The sequence below is a fragment of the Pristiophorus japonicus genome, chromosome 8 (genome assembly GCF_044704955.1).
Source record: "Pristiophorus japonicus isolate sPriJap1 chromosome 8, sPriJap1.hap1, whole genome shotgun sequence".
NCBI classification, from domain to species: Eukaryota; Metazoa; Chordata; class Chondrichthyes; family Pristiophoridae; genus Pristiophorus; species Pristiophorus japonicus.
Window position 1 is genome coordinate 181,296,057 of NC_091984.1, and position 24,332 is coordinate 181,320,388.

The 24,332-nt window shown below is 47.0% G+C and overlaps 1 protein-coding gene across 1 annotated transcript in view; it reads left to right on the forward strand.

Annotated features, from left to right (window-relative positions):
- LOC139269230 (uncharacterized) overlaps nucleotides 1-24,332 on the forward strand; it is a 141,447-nt gene that overhangs the window by 75,184 nt on the left and 41,931 nt on the right. Inside the window, exons 10-15 of the mRNA XM_070888320.1 lie at nucleotides 3-101; nucleotides 3,466-3,558; nucleotides 3,831-3,950; nucleotides 16,067-16,129; nucleotides 17,239-17,331; nucleotides 23,714-23,815. Of these exons, the coding sequence (XP_070744421.1) occupies nucleotides 3-101; nucleotides 3,466-3,558; nucleotides 3,831-3,950; nucleotides 16,067-16,129; nucleotides 17,239-17,331; nucleotides 23,714-23,815 (570 nt within the window). The remainder of the gene's footprint in view (nucleotides 1-2; nucleotides 102-3,465; nucleotides 3,559-3,830; nucleotides 3,951-16,066; nucleotides 16,130-17,238; nucleotides 17,332-23,713; nucleotides 23,816-24,332) is intronic.

The following is a 24,332-nucleotide window of genomic DNA, read 5'->3' on the forward strand; positions in this document are numbered from 1 at the left end:
AGTGCCCACCGACTGTGAGGAGGCCAAAGCGGTGCCAGCTGTTTGATATCATCTGCCCTGACGAGGCGCAGTTGGAGCAATCCATCGTAAAATTGCAGCAAGTAAGTAATGTTCCTGGAAACGTGCGAGGGACTTTAGTAAATTTTAATTGGCCAGAAGATGGAGGTAAAGTGGTAAGAAAATGTGTACAGGACTCCTTTCTAACCCAGTATGCAAGAACCCCAACAAGGGAGGGTTTGCTCCTGGATCTAGTAATGGGGAATGAACCCAAGGAGATAAGAGAAATAAAAGTAGGGGAGCATCTAGGCAATAGTGACCATCATATAATACGCTTTAAGATAATAATTGGGAAGGATGTAAGTATGGCAAAGACCAAGGTAATAGATTGTAGAAAAGCTGATTTTTAAGGGGCTGAGAATACAACTTGGGAAAATAAAATGGACACCAATATTGGCAAACAGTGATGAAGAACAGCAATGGAAAACATTTAAATGGTGTTCAACAGTGTCCAGGAAATTTGAACACAAATGAGATACCATGAATAAAGCCATAAAGGAACAATTGAGGATAAGGAAAGAGGCATACACTAAGAACATGGACAGCAGGGAAGAGCATGACAAGAGAGAATATGAAATTAGGAAAGAAGTTTAAAAAAAAACAATTAGGAAGGCAAAGAGGAACTAGGAAATTCAATTATCAAGGAACAGGAAACGAAATAGTAAAATATTCGACAGGCATATAAATTAAAAAAAAAGGATAATCAGGATAGCAATAGGGCCACTAAGGGACGCCCAGGATAAAATCACAGGCAATGAAATGGCAAAAATATTAAGTAATTACTTTGCTTCAGTAATTACCAGGGAGAAAATCGAAAAACATCTGGAACCAAAATTATAATAATTAATAGTCAAAATGGATTTCAAAAGGGAAAGTCTTCCTTGACCAACCTCATTGAATTAGGAGAGCAGACAAGGGTAACGCAGTAGATGTAATATAGAAAATAGGTGCAGGAGTAGGCCATTCAGCCCTTCGAGCCTGCACCACCATTCAATAAGATCATAGCTGATCATTCCCTCAGTACCCCTTTCCTGCTTTCTCTCCATACTCCTTGATCCCTTTGGCCGTAAGGGGGCCATATCTAACTCCCTCTTGAATATATCCAATGAACTGGCATCAACAACTCTCTGTGGTAGGGAATTCCACAGGTTAACAACTCTCTGAGTGAAGAGGTTTCTCCTCATCTCAGACCTAAATGGCCTACCCCTTATCCTAAGACTGTGTCCCCGGTTCTGGACTTCCCCAACATCGGGAGCATTCTTCCTGCATCTAACCTGTCCAGTCCCGTCAGAATCTTATATGTTTCTATGAGATCCCCTCTCATCCTTCTAAACTCCAGTGTACAAAGGCCCAGTCGATCCAGTCTCTCCTCATATGTCAGTCCCGCCATCGTGGAAATTAGTCTGATGAACCTTCGCTGCACTCCCTCAATAGTAAGAACGTCCTTCCTCAGATTAGGAGACCAAAACTGAACACAATATTTCAGGTGAGGTCTCACCAAGGCCCTGTACAACTGCAGTAAGACCTCCCTGCTCCTATACTCAAATCCCCTAGCTATGAAGGCCAACATACCATTTGCCTTCTTCACTGCCTGCTGTACCTGCATGCCAACTTTCAACAATTGATGAACCATGACACCCAGGTCTCGTTGCACCTCCCCTTTTCCTAATCTGCCGCCATTCAGATAATATTCTGCCTTCGTGTTTTTGCCCCCAAAGTGGATAACCTCAAACTTATCCACATTATACTGCATCTGCCATGCATTTGCCCACTCACCTAACCTGACCAAGTCACCCTGCAGCCTCTTAGCGTCCTCCTCATAGCTCACACCGCCACCCAGTTTAGTGTCATCTGTAAACTTGGGAGATATTACACTCAATTTCTTCATCTAAATCATTAATATATATTGTAAAGAGCTGGGGTCCCAGCACTGAGCCCTGCGGCACCCCACTAGTCACTGCCTGCCATTCTGAAAAGGACCCGTTCATCCCGACTCTCTGCTTCCTGTCTGCCAACCGGTTCTCTATCCACGTCAGTACATTACCCCCATACCATGTGCTTTGATTTTGCACATCAACCTCTTATGTGGGACCTTGTCAAAAGCCTTTTGAAAGTCCAAATACACCATATCCACTGGTTCTCCCTTGTCCAGATAATAGATCTAGATTTCCAGAGAGATGGTGAGTGTTGATGGCGTACATGTGGAACCATGATATCGTCGAGGGGTAGCATGTGGAGGAGGATTGAAGGGATATTTCTAATAGACAATGAGCAGAATGGATAGCTAGCTGACTGCAAGACAGAAAGCAGAGAGTAGGGGTAAAGAGTAGCTATTCAGATTGGCAGAAGGTGGGTTGTGGGGTCCCACAAGGATCCGTGCTGAGACCACTGTTCACAGTTTACATTAACGATTTAGACTTTGGCATCAAAAACAATCATTTCTAAATTTGAGGACAATACCAAATTGGGAGGGATGGTCAACACTGAGGACTGCAACAAATTACAAGAAGATATTAATAAACATGCAGAATGGGCATATAATGGTCAAATCAAATTAATTTCAACATCGCTAAGTTTTTTTTTAGTGACTTTGGATGAAGGATAAATATTGGCCAGGTGAATGTCCCTTTTCTTCGAATAGTGCCGTGGAATCTTTTATGCCTGAGGGGGCAGATGGGGCATCGGTTTAAGGCTTCATCCCAAAGACACCACCTCCAACACTGCAGCACTCCCTCAGTATTGCACTGGAGTGTTGGCCTAGATCATGCACACAAATCTCTGGAGTGGGACATGAATCCTTGACCATCTGGGTGAGAGCTGAGTGCGCTACCACTGAGCCAAGGCAGATACGCTAGTGCGCTGTAGTTGATTTTGGTTAACGGTGATATGGGCCCCGAAACTCCAAGGGTGCAATCTTTCAGTTGTGCTGGGATTGTGCCCCAGCGGAACTCCTCCATTGACCCCAACCAAAGTTTGTGAGGTCAGAGAAAGGAGTGAGCAAGCCTTCAGTAGTGTGGGAGCGTATCTGTGTCACCACCATCCTCCACCTCTGCCAAAGTCGCTGGAGACTTGGGAGGCAGACAGGTCCTCCCCTCCATCCCAGAAAGTGAGTGTCAGCAAGATATTCAACTATGAATGCATCACACCTGATTGTGACCCTGTACACAAGTGCTCCTTACAGCAGGGGTTGACTATCGGGAGTGAGAGCGATGGTTGATTTTCAGCTCCCTAACCGGAGATACTGAAGCCAGGTGTAGTGGTCCTAAGGTCACCCCAGGCGAGACTGGCTACCTCAGGCCATCAGGGATTGAACCTAAGGGGATCTCCTTGTTCTGTAAGGCTCCGTACCACGCCGGGTGGTACTTTTATCAACAGTTGGTGGGCTCATAATCTTTGTCTTTAACTCAGGACCTCGGTGTGGAGGAGGAGAAATTGATCCAGAGGAAATCTCAGCTTCAAGAAGCCGACCAGACCATGTCTGAGGATCCGCAACAGAGAAAGGTGAGGTGATGAGTGATGCAGTGGACATGGGCATCCTTTTGGGTGGTGACTCTGCACCTCACCTGGTGCTGCACTGACTCATGATGTGGCTTCTTGGGGCGGTGTAGAAAGACCTTTATTCTGTACCTGATTTGGAATTGCTTGGTAAAGTGGTGTAAAGAAAGCTTGAGTTTGGAATGTCAGTTCTGACATGCATCACCTTCATCAGCTCAACAACCTCCTTGAGACGGAATGTTTCTCGTCTCTTCTACTTTTTCTTTATTTGTTTGCAGCAACTGGAAAATTCTGAGACTAGACTGGAGCAGAGAACCGCCGAGATCACTCAGTTACTGGAGAAAAACAGCAGTCTGGAGTCACGGGTCAGGGAGTTGCAGAGGAGCCAGCAGGCCGAGGTGAACACAAATCCTGCCAGCTAATATCTTCAAATCTAAATTAATGGTTGGCATTTCAGTCGGTGCGAGAGAGGAGACCACTGCTCACCCACCTCCTCTGCTCCTTGCTCTATGTTTCTATTCCTATCTTTAAGAGTGCTTAGTCCAAATCAATGCTAATATTAAATACAGCCCACACACCACTGCATGGCCTCCTCACCTTCATAACTGACCTTCGCAGCCCTGTTGCTCTGTGTTTTCAGAGCTCCATTAACGCTTCTCCTGTTTGTGGAACATTGCAGAGCTGGGATTCAGTGCTGGTCCCTTGTCCTCCATTGCTGTTCAGTGAGGGAACGTTACTGGGAGCCAGGGCTATCATCGAGCATAGGAACAGGATTGGTCTTTCAGCCCGCTCTGCCATTCATTTAGATCATGGTGATCTGTACCTCAACTCCACTTACCTGCCTTAGCTCCATATCCCTTGATACCTTGCCCAACAAAAATCGAGCGATCTCACACTTGTCTTGCCATCCACAGACACTTGGGACTGATAATTCGAGATTTCCACTACACTTTGTGTGGAAACGGTGCTTCCTGATTTTGCTCCTAAACAGCCGAGCTCTAATTTTAAAATCATGTCTCCGCGCTCTGGAATCCTTCGCCAGAGGGAACAATTTCTCTGTATCTACCCTATAGAATCTTTTTAACATTTTAATACTTCGATCCGATCACCCCTCAATTTTCTATGCTGACGGGAAAACACGAGAGCGTGTAAAAGGACGCCATTAAACCTGCATGACCTATAAATGTAACTGAGCTACCAGTGTTGCAGTTCTCCTCCTGTCAGTGGGCAAGTCCTTACTCGTCATCTGTGCAAGATGACATGTTTGAAATCATGGCTGTGTAGAGTATGAAGATGTAAGGGAAACAGTCAAGCCATGGAGGGGGGCTGATCCAGAGTCAAAGGATTAAGTTGGAGGAAAGGCAAGAGCAAGTGCTGCTCTTTAGATTTTAAAGCAGGTGACTGAGAAGGGACCATATAGAAGAAGTCAAAATATTGAACAGTGTGATGAGGTTAATCTGGAGTGCCCCTTTGAGTTAAGCTGGGATTCCCAGATCAAGGAGGGGTGTAAAGGTTAAAATTGGTATAAGGAGAATTTAAGACAGATGTCAGGAAGAACTTCTCCCTACAAATAATGATCAATGCTCAGAACTATCTTCCGGGTAAGGTAGTGGGGCTGAAAACCCTTTGAGAGATACTTGGATGAGGTCAGATGGGTGGAATGGCCTCCTTGACCTGTGATGGTGAGTATAGCCTCTTGTCCTGTTACCCCTTGGGACAGGGATTTGGAGCCTTCCTTTAGGGTTGCTCTCAAGCAAGACACTGCTTGGGATTACAGGCCTTGACAAAGAGTTGAGGACTAATGCTGGTCTGAGCGCTGTCCTTCCTGCCATACTGAGTACAGTCTTGCCTTGTCTGCAAATTTGGCAGAGAGCCGACCCAAACTCCAGCAACTCGAACCGTGTCCATGATCTCCCTGCGCGGCTGACGGAACGTGAGCTGAAGGCCAGTGCCCTGGACAAGATGGTGTCGGAGACGGAAGTGGAGCAGTTGAGGCTGAGGGAGACTGTGGTGATGTTGAGGGTGGAGAAGGAGGCTCAGCTCCCCGCCATGGAGACTCTGAGAAAGGAACACAAATGGCAGCTCATGTTAACCGCTGGAAAGAAGCAGTGTGAGCAGGTAATGGGACCGTGTTAATGATTCTGGGGAAACCGTCTGCTGAGAGTGTACCTCAACACGTAATCTTGACGGGTGCAAATAGTACGACACGTGATCTCCTGTTTGCATGTCGCTTAAAGCCCTCTGGACCAGCCCCATTCCACCAGTCCATTTTCCCCAGCTGTTGATTGTTTGATCTCCCAGCACTGAAAGTGTGGGGTGAAATTGTCAGCCTCTCTTCAGGAATAGGTTTGATGGACTTCAGTGTCTTAAGTAATCCAGCGTGTCCAGGTTTTCTTCTTTCAAATAACCGGGTTTCCTAAGGTGGCTCATCGTGACCAAACTCTTAGAATCTTACAGCACAGAAGGAGGCCATTCGGCCTAACCTGTATTTAAAAGAGCTTTCCAATTAATCCCACTCCCCTGCTTTTACCCCATCGCCTTGCAAATATTGCCTTTGCAAGTATTTATCCAATTCCCTTTTGAAAGTTATTATTGAATCTGCTTCCACCACCCTTTCAGGCAGCGCATTCCAGGTCACAACAAAACATTCTCCCTCTCTGGTTCTTTTGCCAATTACCTTAAATCTCTGTGCTCTGTTTCTCCTTATTTACTCTGCCAATATCTGTGATAATTTTGAACGCCTCTAATAAATCTCCCCTTAATCTTCTCTGCTCTAACGAAAACAATCCCAGCTTCTCTAGCCTCTCCACATAACTGGAGTCCCTCAACCCTGGTATGGGAGATACCTGCAGAACATATTATGTAGGCTCCTTTTGGACAAGCAAACAAAAGAAAGAAGAGCTGTGAGCTCGGTGGGTAACACCAGCTGCCTAGCCTGGAATGTACAGAAGAGCCAAATACAGAGAGCAAATGAAAGTGGCGAAAATGTATGACAGGAGCACAAAATTACACTCAGCTGGAGGGGTTAGTCTGGGCCATCAGCACCAGGACACTGAGGAGGAAGTGTCCATTGTTAAACCAAAGGTCCAAGTATACAGAGCCATCTAAGGTGAGAGTCAACCAAAGCCTCAGTGTGCTGGGTCCATCGGCCCTGACCCTGGAGTGGAATCCTTCCTCCAGACCACCCATAGACCAAAGCAGGTCATTTTCATGAAATTACCTCTTAGTTTTATTTCTATGAACCACCATAAGAAAGGTCTGAGCCAGTATACTCAGATTGCTAACCCTACAGTGGGTACAGAGTCCAGTGAGATGGAGTAGAACCCTTGGATAGTACATCAGCTTTCAGCACACGGCTGTAATTCAAGTCTTTCCCCACTGCCTCCTGACTGAGTGTGCAAGTAGGTGGATGCACTGGGCTGACTGATTTACCAGCAAGCATTAATCGGGTTAGGACAAGTTCCGGGTAAGATTTGATCACCAAAGGACCACACAGCTATTGGCAGTCGCTAAAACATGTTGAGGCATTTTCTGAAGTCCGTTGCAATCCCTGATCAAGGACTAAAAGCAAGACTACCACACTGCACCAGCCCGTGCTCTGGACGCCAGGGAGAACCACGGCATTCAGCATGGCTGCACTTTCTATAACTCCCAGCTATTACAGATACCCTTTGATGCAAAAATATTTTGTGAAGACCAGTAGCTGGGGCTTGGGAAAATCAGAACATGTGGTGATTACGGAGCCAGAATCCATTTTTTGCAAATGCTAGTTTGCCTCTCGCCTCTGATTCAGAAAGTCATGGGTTCAAGCCCCATTACGGACTTAAGCACATAATCTAGGCTGAGACTGCAACACAGTACTGAGGGTGCTGCATTATCAGAGGTACCGTCTGTAAAGTCCTGTCCCTGCAGTACAGACTCGCACGAGGCACATGCTGAAGTCAAGGTCACTCAGGACCCGCACCTTTATTACACAGCTCTCGAATGCCACACTTGCCTGAGACCTGTCTTTATATACCTGTCTGGGACAGGTATCCAGTGTCTCCTGCAAGTGCACCCCTGGTGGTAAGGTAAGCTTGTGGTTACAGATCATCTCTAGTTACAGTCATGTATAGCATGGTAAGATACAGTTATGTACAGTAGTGTGAGATACATGACATCACCCTCCCCCAAGGTCTTATTGTCTTTATAGGTTCAGTCTCTCAGGTGGTCTACGCTCTCGCATGGAGCGTCTTAGTTGTGGTTCAGTTGTTTGCCTTGATGCCTGTTTTTCTTTCGGTGTGATTGCTGGTATCTCGCCTGGGCTGTCTGTTTCATTCAGTATGATTGTTGGTGTCTCGCCTGGGCTGTCTGTTGGGATTGCCCTTTCCTCAGGTTGTTCCCTCTGTCTGTCCACCAGGTGTGGTGTGAGTTCCACATTGTAGTCTGCCTCTGGTTCAGCAGTGTTGTTGGTAAATCTACTTTTGACTTGGTCTACATGCCTCCGGCAGGTTTGGCCATTGTCCATTTGTACCAGCAGTAGCCTGTTTCCTTCCTTGCCTGTTACTGTCCCTGCAAGCCATTTGGGATCCCTGCCATAGTTTAGCACAAACACTTTGTCCCCTATCTCATTCCACCTCCCCCTCGAATTTCGGTCATGGTACTCAGTTAGCTTACGGCGCTTTGGCTCAACGATATCATGCATGTCTGGGAAGATTAATGAGAGCCTTGTCTTTAAGGTCCGTTTCATCAATAGTTGCGAGGGGGGAACTCCAGTCAATGAATGCGGACGAGATCTGTATGCCAGCAGCAGTCGTGACAGGCGGCCCTGCGGCGCGGGACCTTGGATTTTGAACATGCCTTGTTTAATGATCTGCACTGCTCGCTCCGCCCAGCCGTTGGAGGCCAGCTTGAACGGTGCCGTCTTAACGTGATTTATGCCGTGGTCACTTATAAAATCTTGGAATTCTGTGCTGGTGAAGCATGGACCATTATCACTGACCAATATGTCAGGAATGCCGTGCGTTGCAAACATGGTTCCAAGGCTCTTCACTGTGGTGGAGGTGGTGCTCGAGTTTAAAATGGTGCATTCGATCCACTTTGAAAATGCATCTACAACTATGAGGAACATTTTGCCCATGAACGGGCCTGCATAGTCTACGTGCACCTGTGACCACGGTTTTGTGGGCCAGGGCCGGGGGCCTCCCTGGGGGCATTACTGAGTTAGGCACAAATGGTGCACCGTCGGATGCAGAGCTCCAAGTCCGCGTCAATGCCAGGCCACCAGACGTGGGATCTGGCTATGGCCTTCATGAGAACTATCCACGGGTGCTCGCGGTGGAGCTCCCGGACAAATGCCTCGCTGCCTCGCAGAGGCATAACTATCCGGCTGCCCCACATCAGGCAGTCTGCTTGTAGTGATAGCTCATACATGCGCCTATGGAAAGGTTTGATCTCCTCGGGGCAGGCATCGCCAGCCTCTGCCCAGTCACCAGTTAAGACATATCTTTTGACTAAGGATAACGTGGGGTCGCTGGTCGTCCAGGCTCTGATTTGGCGAGCCATCATGTCGAACCTGTGGACTCAAAAGCATTGATTGCCATGACTATCTCACAGTCCTGTTTGTCAGACCCTTCTGTGGTCGCCAGGGGTAGCCTGCTAAGCGCATCGGCACAGTTGTCTGTGCCTGTTCTGTGCCTTATGGTGTAGTCGTATGAGACGCCAGCATGAGTGCCCACCGTTGAATGTGCGCCGACGCGTTGGGGTTTATTGCCTTGCTCTCAGATAGTAGGGACGTGAGGGGCTTGTGGTCGGTTTCTAATGTGAACTTGGCCCCGAAAAGGTATTGGTGCATCTTTTTGACACCATACACGCACGTGAGCGCCTCCTTCGCCACCATTCCGTACTCGCGCTCCGCCCGCAAAAGTGACCTGGAGGCATAAGCAATGGGTTGTAATTTGCCCGCACTGTTGACTTGTTGCAAAACGCACCCGACCCCATACGCTGACGCATCACATGTAAGAACTAGCTTTTTACCTGGGTCAAAGAAAGACAAAACACTGTTGGAACATAGAAGGTTGCGTGCCTTATTGAAGGCGCGTTCCTGGGCGTCCCCCCAAAACCAATCGCACCCCTTTCTGAGTAGCACATGGAGAGGCTCCAGCAGCGTGCTTAAGTTCTGCATAAAGTTCCCAAAGTAATTGAGTAGCCCGAGAAAGGCGCGCAGTTCCGAGACATTCCGGGGCCTGGCTGCCAGGCGAATTGCTTCAGTTTTGGACTCTGTTGGGCGGATTCCATCAGCGGCAATCCTTCTGCCCAAAAATTCACCCTCGGGCGCGAGAAACAGGCACTTGGATTTCTTAATTCTTAGGCCTGCCTGATCCAACCACTTTAGTACTTCCTCCAAATTGCGGAGATGGGAGTCGGTGTACCTGCCCGTGATAAGTATGTCATCTTGAAATACAACCGTCCCCGGGATGGACTTGAGCAGACTCTCCATGTTGCGCTGGAATATAGCAGCTGCCGACCTGATGCCAAATGAGCATCGATTGTACATGAAAAGGCCTCGATGTGTGTTGATGGTGGTGAGTAGCTTAGACTCGTCGGTCAATTTTTGCGTCATACAGGCAGATGTGACATCTAGTTTTGAGAAAACTTTTCCTCCAGCCAATATGGCAAATAGGTCCTCCGCTCTGGGCAGCGGGTATTGGTCCTGTAGGGAGACTCTGTTTATGGTAGATTTGTAAACCCCACAGATTCGTACAGATCCATCTGGCTTCATGACTGGGACGATGGGACTTGCCTAGTCGCTAAATTCCACGGGTGAGATAATTCCTTCCCGCAGAAGCCTGTCCAGTTCATGTTCAGTCTTTTCCCTCATCACATAGGGCACAGCTCTAGCCTTGTGATGGACCGGTCTAGCATCCTGTGTGATGTAGATTTTGACTTTAGCCCCTTTGAAGGTGCCCACACCTAGCTGAAAGAGATGTTCAAATCGACTTAGAACTGTTGAGCAGGAGGTCCATTCCTCTGACGACATGGCGTGAACATCATCCCATTTCCAGTATAGTTTTGCCAGCCAGCAGCTTCCCAGCAGTGCTGGGAGACAATCCACAGGGGAAGTCGGTTCACTGTCCCTTTGTGTGTGACTGAGAGCATAGCGCTGCCAAGGACTGGGACGATTTCTTTGATATAGGTCCTTAGTTTGGTGTCGACCCTTGTGAGTTTTGATCTGTCTCTCTTGTGCGGCCACAGCTGTTCAAATTGTTGAGCGCTCATGAGAAATTGACTCGCTCCCGTATCCAGCTCCATGTTGATGGGTATCCCGTTGAGTAGGACCCTCATCATTATTGGAGATATCTTGTAAGAGCAGTGGCCATTGATCGTGTTGACCCGCTGTATTTTGGTGTCCCCGGGTACTGTCCTCACCGTCTTCTGGTCCACTTTCCAACCCTTCCGATTCGTATACCAACCGAACTGCCGTTTTTCTGCACATGCGGGCCAGATGCCCTATATAGTCGCAGTTTCTGCAACCAGCATACGAAAATCGACACCCCCTTGATGAGTGCCTTTCCCCACATCTCCAGCACAGACCGCTTCCATTGTTTCCAAAGGATGAGCTGCATCTGGCTGATCTCTCTTGAGCTTCTCTCAGTTTGTAGTTGATTGCTCGCATTGTGGGTTGATGAGGTGTGAACGGCCGTTCATGTGGCCCTTGATGGCTTCTGGCGCCACTGCCTGCTGTTGAGGGCCTGCTCTCCTGCCTTTGTCTGTGTGTGGGGGTAGCGGCTTGTTTCACGCTGTGAACCCCTTGTTCCGATGTTTCGTTAGTTGTTGTACGAGCAGTGTAGATCAACCTCGTTTCTTCTTCTCCTGCCAAGAATGTCTGTGCAACCAGTGCTGCTGCCTCTAGGGTCAAGTTCTTGGTCTCTATGAGCTTTCAGAATATGCCTGCGTGGCCTATTCCTTCAATAAAAAAGTCTCTCAGTGCTTCTCTCCTTAGTTCATCGGAGAACTCACATAAGCTAGCCAACCTCCGAAGTTCCGCCACGAAGTCGGGTATGCTCTGGCCCACACAGCATCCGTAGTTGTAGAACCTGTGTCTGGCCATGTGTCGGCTGCTCGCTGACTTCAGGTGGTCTCTTACCAGTGTGCTCAACTCTTCAAACGACTTGCTTGTTGGTTTCTCGGGTGCCAGCAGTTCCTTCATTAAGACGTATGTTTTCGAGCCACAGCTGGTCAAGAGATGGGCTCTTCTCTAGTCTGCCTTATCGTCACCTAACCAGTCTTTGGTTACGAAGCTTTGCTGGAGCCTTTCTATAAAGTCCTCCCAATTATCTCTAACATTGTATTTTTCATCTGAGCCGTTGGTCACCATTCTGTGGATTCTGTAATCCCGTAACTCGTCGCCACTGTAAAGTCCTGTCCCCGTAGTACAGATTCACACGAGGCACATGCTGAAGTCAAGATCACTCAGGACCTGCACCTTTATTACACAGCTCTCGAATGCCACACTTGCCTGAGACAGGTATCCAGTGTCTCCTGCAAGTGCACCCCTGGTGGTAAGGTAAGCTTGTGGTTACAGGTCATCTCTAGTTACAGTCATGTATAGCATGGTAAGATACAGTTATGTACAGTAGTGTGAGATACATGACACCGTCCTCCAGATGAGATTCTGCCTGCCTATTCTGGGGGTTTAGCTGGATATTGGTGCTATTCAAAGATGAGCAGGGCTATTTTCTGGCCAACATTCTTCTCCACCAAAAAAAAAAGTTTAACTGTTTATTCCTTTCAATGCTGTTTGAGGGACATTTTTGTTCAAAATGGCAGCCGCGTTTCACCTGCATAACAGTAATTGCACTACAAACCAATTTATTATATGTGAAATGCTTTGTCGTGTTTTTGAGAACCATGGCAAGATGCAATACAAATGAAAGTTATTTTTCTTAAAGTCCCTTTCACTCAGCCAAGCGGTCTACAACAAAGCCCTGCTCATTAGCTGAAGCCTTTGTGAAGCATTGCCCAGAGTCCCTGAGCATTGTGCTTCAGAGTGCCTCCTCCCTTTTGCTCAATATTCACACCCAAAGGCTCCCACCAAGGATCTTGTGGAACTGGACCACTGCAGGTCTCGCATCAATAACTTGCTGGATATTTCCTTCCACCCCCACCCCAACCTGGGACCTAGGTAGGAAGTCTGCTGCAGGAATTTGCATCCAAGCTTGGAAGCAACAACCAACATCCTATATTTATATAGCACCTTTAACATGGTAAAAACATCCCAAGGCGTTTCACCAGAGTGTTATCAGACAGAATTGGGTACTAAGCCACATAAAGAGATATTGGGACAGGTGACCAAAAGCTGCCAAAGGGGTAGCTTATGAGGAGCGATTTAAAGGAGAAGGGAGGTTTAGGGAGGGAATTCTAGAGCTTAAGGCTCAGGCAGCTGAAGGCATGGCTGTCGATGGTGGAGCGATGAAAATCAGAGATGGACAAGAGGCCAAAATTGGAGGAGCGCAGAGATGTTGGTGGGTTGTAGTGCTGGAGCATCTACAGGCGCATGCATTTTGAAGTGCATATACGTATATACATATACGTGTGTATACTGTAACACATCACACGGCATGTGTATGTAACACATCACAAGAGATTAATGTGCAAAGTTAAAGCACATGGGATTGGGGGTAGTGTGCTGATGTGGATTGAGAGCTAGTTGGCAGACAGGAAGCCAAGAGTAGAAGTAAATGGGGACTTTTCAGAATGGCTAGTGGGGTACCGCAAGGTTCTGTGCTGGGACCCCAACTGTTTACATTGTACATTAATGATTTAGACGAGGGGATTAAGTGTAGTATCTCCAAATTTGCGGATGACACTAAGTTGGGTGGCAGTGTGAGCTGAGAGGAGGATGCTATGAGGCTGCAGAGTGACTTGGATAGGTTAGGGGAGTGGGCAAATGCATGGCAGATGAAGTATAATGTAGATAAATGTGAGGTTATCCACTTTGGTGGTAAAAACAGAGAGGCAGCCTATTATCTGAATGGTGACAGATTAGGAAAAGGGGAGGTGCAGCGAGACCTGGGTGTCATGGTACATCAGTCATTGAAGGTTGGCATGCAGGTACAGCAGGCGGTTAAGAAAGCAAATGGCATGTTGGCCTTCATAGCGAGGGGATTTGAGTACAGGGGCAGGGAGGTGTTACTACAGTTGTACAGGGCCTTTGTGAGGCCACACCTGGAGTATTGTGTACAGTTTTGGTCTCCTAACTTGAGGAAGGACATTCTTGCTATTGAGGGAGTGCAGCGAAGGTTAACCAGACTGATTCCCAGGATGGCGGGACTGACATATCAAGAAAGACTGGATCAACTGGGCTTGTATTCACTGGAGTTCAGAAGAATGAGAGGGGATCTCATAGAAACGTTTAAAATTCTGATGGGTTTAGACAGGTTAGATGCAGGAAAAATGTTCCCAATGTTGGGGAAGTCCAGAACCAGGAGTCACAGTCTAAGGATAAGGGGTAAGCCATTTAGGATCGAGATGAGGAGAAACTTCTTCACCCAGAGAGTGGTGAACCTGTGGAATTCTCTACCACAGAAAGTTGTTGAGGCCAATTCACTAAATATATTCAAAAAGGAGTTAGATGAAGTCCTTACTACTAGGGGGATCAAGGGTATGGCGAGAAAGCAGGAATGGGGACTGAAGTTGCGTGTTCAGCCATGAACTCATTGAATGGCGGTGCAGGCTCGAAGGGCCGACTGGCCTACTCCTGCACCTATTTTCTATGTTTCTATGAAAACAACTGGAGAGAGTAGTCTGCTGCATTTCACAAGTACCCTTGTAAGATTCTGTGGGGTGATCAGTCTGGATCCTATCAGGGAAGCACTGTTGTCAGCTGAGTCAAACTGTAAGCACTAGATGTAATTGTCCAATCAGGAGAGAACAGTGTCCACTGGAAGGATTTTGTACTTGTCAAAAAAAAACAGAGGAACTGCATCCTGAATTGGGCTCAGCATCCTAAACCAGGAGACATCTAAGATGGTCACAGTATCATAGACTGTGACCGTCTTGTGCCTAGGGGATAGTTAAATGCCACGGATGTAAAAGTCCATGTCCGTACACAGGAAAAGCACCAGCAGTTTCTCAAGTTTAGTTTTAAGGGCCAACGTTATCAGCACCAGGCACACTCTGTTATGTTTCTGAGTCTTTCATACTCTTCTTAATCCACATTTTTCAAACTCGTATTTTAGTTCAGACTCAAAGCTAAGTGCCAACTTTCTGTGCTGATGTTCACTAGCCCTGATGTTGGTTTTCAATAACATATCCAGCATAACCAACAAAGTCACATCATTATTTATTTTAACTATTGTGTTCAATTCTACCATGAGATCTCTCTCCTATCTTCATTGACACCCATTCCAATGGTTGTTTCTTTGCCGGGGACACCCTGGGCATGGTCTAATTGGGCCATTTCCACAACGTATCCCTTTGGCCTGTGTTCTATCAGAGGTGACTTTGTTGACCCAGGGTTCAGTCATAGATTCTACTCATCTGCAGCTGAATGCCACATTTATTAGCATGTTCTCCTCTCCCTAACATCATAAACTATCTGCAAGCTGTGTGAGGAGACAGGTGACATGCTCTCAGGCTGATGGTCTGTATTCATCCCACCTTTCCCTTCCTAGCGGGGGGAGAAGGTTATTTCTAGCTTCTCCTGGGCACCTTGTCCTTGATGACTTGGCTGAGATGAGGAGATCACCGCATGTGGATTCAGAGATGCACAGCTGCTGAAACCAATGCATTTCATGAAAGTTTTGCTGTGTGTACACTCAGCTAATAGCATTCAGACCTGTGCCTTATCTATTGGTGCTCAGTGTCTGCATCTTGAGAATTGGGACTTGGTGGCTTTGTCTCAACAGCTGGTGCTCAGCGTCTATCTTGGCCATAGGTACTTAGGCCCATGTGTCGACAGTTGGGGCAGGATCAGTATCTTGGCTATTGGGGCTTGGTGTCTGTATCTTGTCTATTGGGGCTTGGTGTCTGTATCTTGTACATTGGGGCTTGATGTCTGCATCTTGTATATTGGGGCTTGATGTCTGCATCTTGTATATTGGGGCTTGATGTCTGCATCTTGTCTATTGGGGCTTGGTGTCTGTATCTTGTATATTGGGGCTTGATGTCTGCATCTTGTCTATAGGGACTTGGTTTCTGCATCTTGTCTATTGGAGCTTGGTGTCTGTATTATGTCTATTGGAGCTTGGTGTCTGTATCTTGTCTTTTGGGGCTTGATGTCTGTATCTTGGCTATTGGGGCAGGATCAGTATCTTGTCTATTGGGGCTTGATGTCTGTATCTTGGCTATTGGGGCTTGGTGTGTGCATCTTATCTATTGGGGCTTGGTGTCTGTATCTTATCTATTGGGGCTTGGTGTCTGCATCTTGTCTATTGGGGCTAGTGTCCATTTTCAGTCTGTAGCTCAGCTGGTGGTGTTTGGCATCAATATCCGTCAGTGATGCTCAGTAACATTTTTCCTACTTATATTTCAGCTGTCTGAGATTAACCGTGTGAGAGAAGAACTGAAGATAGCAAACGATGAGGAGTTCATGGAGGTGAAGAGATTTCAGTCTAGGGTTGTCTTTTTGAGGGTGTCTATTTTTTTTACATTACTTTGTGATGCCGTGCATTTATTTATTTATTTCCCCTTGGAAACTGTAACCTAACCCTACACTAACTGCCTTTGGCGATTGGTGAAAAAGATGCTCCCATTCCTTCATACTGCCTTTATAACTAGCCCCTTTAAATTTGTTTTTGTTATGTGGGTGATTGCGGCAAAACCATATTTACCCTAATCACCATAGCGATTGTTTGTATAACTGAGTGGCTAAGAACCCATGTCCTTTCGGGAAGGAAACCTGCCGTCCTTACCTGATCTGGCCTATATGCGATTCCAGTCCCACACCAATGTGGTTGATTCTTAACTGCCCTCTGAAGTGGCCGAGCAAGCCACTCAGTTGTATCAAACTGACACATAGTGGTTCAAGAACAACTCTCAGGGCAACTAGGGATACAGGCAACAACTGTCAGCCTTGGCAGCGACGGCCACATCCTCAGAATGAATATATTTAACAAAAATAGATATTAACTGTATTTGTGGGATGCCTACGGGGGAGGGGAGAGAATGAGTGATCAATCCGTAGGTTGAATTCACAAACCGAAGCCCTTTTTCACAAGAAAATCAGAGGCCCTAACTCAGTCTTGCAAACTTCCAAGAAGTCAGATCAAGGATTACAGGGAGGTGGGGTGTGGGCAGAAGACTTGGAGGTTGAAATTGCCCTCTGACCGAAAGGGGGCGTGCTCACCGATCTTGAAGATTTTTCTCTGCCTCAATCCATGGGGTGGAGAGTAGAGCAAAATTCAGCTCTTTAAACATTTTTTTTCTTCCGTGTGGTGCTGAGGGTGAAAGTCGGCGTGGAGCAGGGTGGTGAGTCCATGCAGACCCACGTTTGCTTCTTTGAGGTGGTCACGGCTCTTATAGAAAGGGACAATTTCGGCTCCTTAGACTGGGCCAAATTTGTTTGACTATGAATGGATAAAAATTGGCCGAAAAAAATCGAGGGAGGATAACTTTAAAAAAAGCGTTACAGGGAAAACACTAGCTGGGTGTGCGGTGTGTTGAACAGGTGGAATGGATTTATGGATTTTTCTTCCCTCCCCCCAGTTGAAGACAAAATTTGAAGAGGAAAGGGTACAGACACGGAAAGATCAGAAGCTGCTCTCCCAAGAGACCGAGAAATACGCAAAGAGACTGCAGGTGGGTTTGACTGCCAAGGACACGATGCCTCCTTTATGGTCATTTCTACCGAATGGGCCTGTCACTTTCTGTGAAATCAGGTTGAGTTGATAGCCATGCATCTCTCAGCTCTGGGTCTGATGAGGAGGGATTTGTTGGGGACTTTCCCTTCAGCCCTGTTGTAATGCAGGCCAATAAGCAGTTTGGAAACATCTTTCGGGGGGGACCCCAGCACCTGCTTGACCTGATGCCATAGACTGCAATTTCTAACCTCTTCTGACAGGCAGGCAGGCACCCAACACATGTCCTTCATGGTGTGCGGCCTCTGCCATTATTTAAATTAAGTGATGTCCCCTTGACCCCTGGCAGGTCAGCGTCTGAGGTCAAAGATGAGTGGATCCCAGCACTCACACTGGAATTGACACGCCCTGGAATTTCAGAACCATCAGCCCTGATATTTACGGGGAGACGGGTAAGGTGCGAGTGCGGGCGAAAACGACCGGGGAACGCGTCAATGCCGAATTTAATGGCACGACCTTGTTATAATTTTTTTCTTCCATTTCCCGCCCAGCAACTGGCCATATTGACAGGCTAGTCGATTGCCAGGCGGGAGAACCAGTGGGATGAGTCTGCAGCCCGCGACCCATGGGAACGGTCACCGGCAATCGAGAGGGGGAGGAGATTTCGCTTGGAGAGGGGTTGGTGGAAGGTCTGCGATTGTGGCAAGAGGGAGAGAGAGGCCATAACTGGCAGAGGAGAAGATCAAAGGTTTCTTGAAGGGATTTGGGAAAAACACTCCTGCTCCTCCTGACCCACAATAGTGCTTGAAAAAAGGCACTTACCTTCTTGAGGTGACTGATCCCGCATCCCTTTTATTGCCGGGTTCCTGAGCCCTGTTGAATTGAAATCGGGCTCCCAATTGCACTATGGAAGCCTGATTTAAATATGTTAATGAAACGAGAAGCGAGACACTCGCACGCCACAAAACCCGCTGCCGAGAAAATGGCGGCAGGTTGGGGATGCGTACTTCATTTCAAACATTTTAACTACGTCGGGAGCAGCGTCGAGGAGGTGCGTGGAGAGGCCTATAAAAGGCACAGTAGGGAGTCTGGGGCCCAGCGTCGGCGGCAGTCGGGAGCAGCGTCGGGAGTTCGTGGAGAGGCCTATAAAAGGCACAGAAGGGAGTCCGGGGCCCAGCGTCGGCGGCAGTCGGGAGCAGCGTCGGGAGTTCGTGGAGAGGCCTATAAAAGGCACAGCAGGGAGTCCGGGGCCCAGCATCGGCGGCAGTCGGGAGCAGCGTCGGGAGTTCGTGAAGAGGCCTATAAAAGGCACAGCAGGGAGTCCGGGGCCCAGTGTCGGGAGTTCGTGGAGAGGCGTACTTGTGCAGCTACAGGGAGAAAGCAAAAAAGAAGTAGACAGAAACAGAAAGCTAACGTAACAGCCAAGGGGGTAAGTGATTGGCTGGATTGGTGAGTAGTTTTTCTTTTTTCTCTCCTATAACAGTCAGTAACTTGTTAACATTGTTGTTGCCAATTTAAGTGTATCTAAGGGTTAAGTCATGGCAGGAGAGCTTGGTCACGTGATATGCTCCTCCTGTACCATGTGGGAACTCGGGGACACTTCCAGTGTCCCTGACGACTAGGTGTGCGGGAAGTGTGTCCGCCTCCAGCTCCTGACGGTCCGCGTTGCGGAATTGGAGCTGAGGGTGGATTCACTCTGGAGCATCCACGATGCTGACAAAGACGTGAGTAGCACGTGTAGCGAGCTGGTCTTACCACTGCTGAAGGGTCCACAGCCAGCTAGGGAATGGAAGACCAGCAGGAACAGCAGTGCAAGGAAGGTAGTGCAGGGGTCCCCTGCAGTCATCCCCCTGCAAAACAGATACACCGTTTTGAGTACTGTTGAGGGGGATGACTCATTAGGGGAGGGCAGCAGCAGCCAAGTTCATGGCACTGTGGCTGGCTCTGCTGCACAGGAGGGCAGGAAAAAGAGTGGGAGAGCGATAGTGATAGGGGATTCGATTGTAAGGGGAATAGATAGGCGTTTCTGCAGCCGCAACCGAGACTCCAGGATGGTATGTTGCCTCCCTGGTGCAAGGGTCAAGGATGTCTCTGAGCGGGTGCAGGACATTCTAAAAAGGGAGGGAGGACAGCCAGTTGTCGTGGTGCACATTGGTACCAACGACATAGGTAAAAAAAAAAGGGATGAGGTCCTACGAGACGAATTTAAGGAGCTAGGAGCTAAATTAAAAAGTAGGACCTCAAAAGTAGTAATCTCGGGATTGCTACCAGTGCCACGTGCTAGTCAGAGTAGGAATCGCAGGATAGCACAGATGAATACGTGGCTTGAGCAGTGGTGCAGCAGGGAGGGATTCAAATTCCTGGGGCATTGGAACAGGTTCTGGGGGAAGTGGGACCAGTACAAACCAGATGGTCTGCATCTGGGCAGGACCCGAACCAATGTCCTCGGGGGAGTGTTTGCTAGTGCTGTTGGGGAGGAGTTAAACTAATATGGCAGGGGGATGGGAACCAATGCAGGGAGACAGAGAGAAACAAAAAGGAGACAAAAGCAAAAGACAGAAAGGAGATGAGTAAAAGTGGAGGGCAGAGAAACCCAAGGCAAAAAACAAAAAGGGCCACTGAATATAAAGGGGCTGCAGGAGGGGTCAAAACTAAAATCATGGTTTAAAAACTAGGATTAAAACACTCTACCTAAACGCACGCAGCATTTGAAATAAAGTAAATGAGTTGATTGCACAAAGCATTACAAATGGATATGATTTGGTGGCCATTACAGAAACATGGTTGCAGGGTGGCCAAGACTGGGAATTAAACATACAGGGACAACTGACGATTCGGAAAGATAGACAAGAAGGGAAAGGAGGTGGGGTAGCTCTGTTAATAAAGGATGATATCAGGGCAGTTGTGAGAGACGATATTGGCTCTAATGAACAAAATGTTGAATCATTGTGGGTGGAGATTAGAGATAGTAAGGGGAAAAAGTCACTGGTGGGCGTAGTTTATAGGCCCCCAAATAATAACTACACGGTGGGGCGGGCAATAATCAAGGGAATAATGGAGGCATGTGAAAAAGGAACGGCAGTAGTCATGGGGGATTTTAACCTACATATCGATTGGTCAACTCAAATCGCACGGGGTAGCCTGGAGGAGGAATTCATAGAATGCATACGGGATTGTTTCTTAGAACAGTATGTTACAGAACCTACAAGGGAGCAAGCTATCTTAGATCTGGTCCTGTGTAATGAGACAGGAATAATAAACAATCTCCTCGTAAAAGATCTTCTCGGAATGATTGATCACAGTATGGTTGAATTTGTAATATAGATTGAGGGTGAGGAAGTTGTGTCAGAAATGAGCATACTATGCTTAAACAAAGGGGACTACAGTGGGATGAGGGCAGAGTTGGCTAAAGTAAACTGGAAACACAGACTAAACGGTGGAACAGTGGAGGACTTTTAAGGAGCTCTTTCACAGTGCGCAACAAAAATATATTCCAGTGAAAAAGAAGGGTGGTAAGAGAAGGGATAACCAGCCGTGGATAACCAAGGAAATAAAGGAGAGTATGAAATCAAAGACTAATGCGTATAAGGTGGCCAAGGTTACTGGGAAACTAGAAGATTGGGAAAATTTTAAACAACAGCAAAGAATGACTAAAAAAGCAATAAAGAAAGGAAAGATAGATTACGAGGGTAAACTTGCGCAAAACATAAAAACATAGTAAAAGCTTTTACAGATATATAAAACGAAAAAGAGTGACTAAAGTAAATGTTGGTCCCTTAGAAGATGAGAAGGGGGATTTAATAATGGGAAATGTGGAAATGGCTGAGACTTTAAACAATTATTTTGCTTCGGTCTTCACAGTGGTAGACACAAAAACCATGCCAAAAATTGCTGGTCATAGGAACGTGGGAAGGGAGGACCTTGAGACAATCACTATCACTAGGGGGGTAGTGCTGGACAGGCTAATGGGACTCAAGGTAGACAAGTCCCCTGGTCCTGATGAAATGCATCCCAGGGTATTAAAAGAGATGGCAGAAGTTACAGAAGATGCATTCGTTATAATCTACCAAAATTCTCTGGACTCTGGGGAGGTACCAGTAGATTGGAAAGCAGCTAATGTAACGTCGCTGTTTAAAAAAGGGGGCAGACAAAAGGCAGGTAACTATAGGCAGGTTAGTTTAACATCTGTAGTGGGGAAAATGCTTGAAACTATCATTAAGGAAGAAATAGCGGGACATCTCGATAGGAATAGTGCAATCAAGCAGACGCAGCATGGATTCATGAAGGGGAAATCATGTTTAATTAATTTACTGGAATTCTTTGAGAATATAACAAGCATGGTGGATAGAGGTGTACCGGTGGATGTGGTGTATTTAGATTTCCAAAAGGAATTCGATAAGGTGTCACACAAAAGGTTACTGCAGAAGGTAGAGGTACGCGGAGTCAGAGGAAATGTATTAGCATGGATAGAGAATTGGCTGGCAAACAGAAAGCAGAGTCGGGATAAATGGGTCCTTTTTGGGTTGGAAATCGGTGGTTAGTGGTGTGCCACAAGGATCGGTGCTGGGACCACAACTGTTTACAATATACATAGATGACCTGGAAGAGGGGACAGAGTGTAATGTAACAAAATTTGCAGATGACACAAAGATTAGTGGGAAAGCGGGTTGTGTAGAGGACACAGAGAGGCTGCAAAGAGATTTAGATAGGTTAAGCGAATGGGCTAAGGTTTGGCAGATGGAATACAATGTCGGAAAATGTGAGGTCATCCACCTTGGGGAAAAAAAACAGTAAAAGGGAATATTATTTGAATGGGAAGAAATTACAACATGCTGCGGTGCAGAGGGACCTGGGAGTACTTGTGCATGAATCCCAAAATGTTAGTTTGCAGGTGTAGCAGGTAATCAGGAAGGCGAATGGAATGTTGGCCTTCATTGCGAGAGGGATGGAGTACAAAAGCAGGGAGGTCCTGCTGCAACTGTATAGGGTATTGGTAAGGCCGCACCTGGAGTACTGCGTGCAGTTTTAGTCACCTTACTTAAGGAAGGATATACTGGCTTTGGAGGGGGTACAGAGACGATTCACTCGGCTGATTCCAGAGATGAGGGGGTTACCTTATGATGATAGATTGAGTAGACTGGGTCTTTACTCATTGGAGTTCAGAAGGATGAGGGGTGATCGTATAGAAACATTTAAAATAATGAAAGGGATAGACAAGATAGAGGCGGAGAAGTTGTTTCCACTGGTTGGGGGCACAGCCTCAAAATACGGGGGAGCCAATTTAAAGCCGAGTTGAGAAGGAATTTCTTCTCCCAGTGGGTTGTGAATCTATGGAATTCTCTGCCCAAGGAAGCAGTTGAGGCTAGCTCATTGAATGTATTCAAGTCACATATAGATAGATTTTTAACCAATAAGGGAATTAAGGGTTATGGGGAGCGGGCGGGTAAGTGGAGCTGAGTCCACGGCCAGATCAGCCATGATCTTATTGAATGGCGGAGCAGGCTCGAGGGGCTAGATGGCCAACTCCTTTTCCTAATTCTTATGTTCTTATGTAACTACCCTCTCTATCCAGACCTGCCCGTCGTGGGGTGCACAGTTAATATCGAGGCCATTGACTTTAAACGGAGGTTTACTTGCTATAGCCTCAGTCTGCCCTAGCTCCTTGCTAGACTGGCCTAAAACATTTTTAAAAACACAGCTCTTTGGCTACAACACTGGCCAGATTCCCACTTGCCACCCAGTATAATTCTGTAAAGGTAAAGTGTCTGTCGAAGAAGGCGATAGCCAATCAGTAACTCTCTCCTCTTCTCCAAGATGTCAGACATAGCTGTCAATCAGGTCCACTACCCCAGGCTGGAGCTTGATTCTTCGATCTGTGTTCAAGGTGGCATGGGACCACCTTTGAAGTTATATTCAAACAAAAAGCTGAATTTCCCTTATCACTGTTAAAACTGCCCAACCTTGACAGTAGCAACGTTGTCTGAACCCTAGTTTGATCATTCTGTGATTAAAAACAGACTTAGTCTTCAATAATGAAGTAATAAACAATGAAGCCTTGTTTCAGAGAGACAACTGCCCTGATGCAGATTAATGTAATGAGTAGTTTCTTTGCAATGCAGACCAACCTCACAGAAAACCACAACTGTCCTGTATGCATGTTTCTAGTAATAAGACTATACAAGTTAAAAATTAACACAGACAAAAAAAAGCCCATTTATGTCATAGGGAGAAACACTGAGTAAATGCATGAGGTGTTTATATTAAAAACAGGTTATGATCTCACACACTGTAGTCCATAGTAATGATGCCAACAAGGGCACTGGGGAGGGGGAGGGGGCGAGGATTAAAGTATTCGTGGCTGATGTCTACTCTGTCTTACTCAGGCCAAACATGAAGAAACGCTGACCCTGAGAGAACAGGTCTGGGCTCAGGAGGAGTCGATGAAGAAACTGAGTGAGGAGCTGAAGCAGGAGGCGAAGGAGATGGTAAGGCACATCTTTATTTGGCAAACAGTTGTACAATGGTAGTGCATGCCCAGAGATGTATTCGTATTGCACGATGAAATAGTGAGTGACTTAATATCAAGCAGGGTAAATCTTCGTCTGCAACACCTGGGTGGAGTGCAGAGAGGGAAATAGTGTGGGGAGATTGCACATCCCCTAACAGAACCCGCCTGCAAGAGCTGTACCATCCTCCCCGCCCAGCTCTCCTTTCCGCGCTCCACCTAGACTATGCTAATGTCCTGGTGCAAGTCTACCCCAATGTTCCTGTAGATTTTGATGGTTTATTTGGTTTGTCTCTCCTCTCCTGAAGACACTCGCTCTTGAGCCACTGGTTCCATGAGCACCAGCCTTTCATATCTCACCCATGTGGCCATCCTTCATGTGGATGCTGAGCACTGACTAATCTGTCTGTCTGTCTAACAGCCTGGCTATTTAACCATAAGGGGCATTGCTGTTGAATCCGATCTTATCCCCACTCCAGTGGTTAATTTTTTTCCTC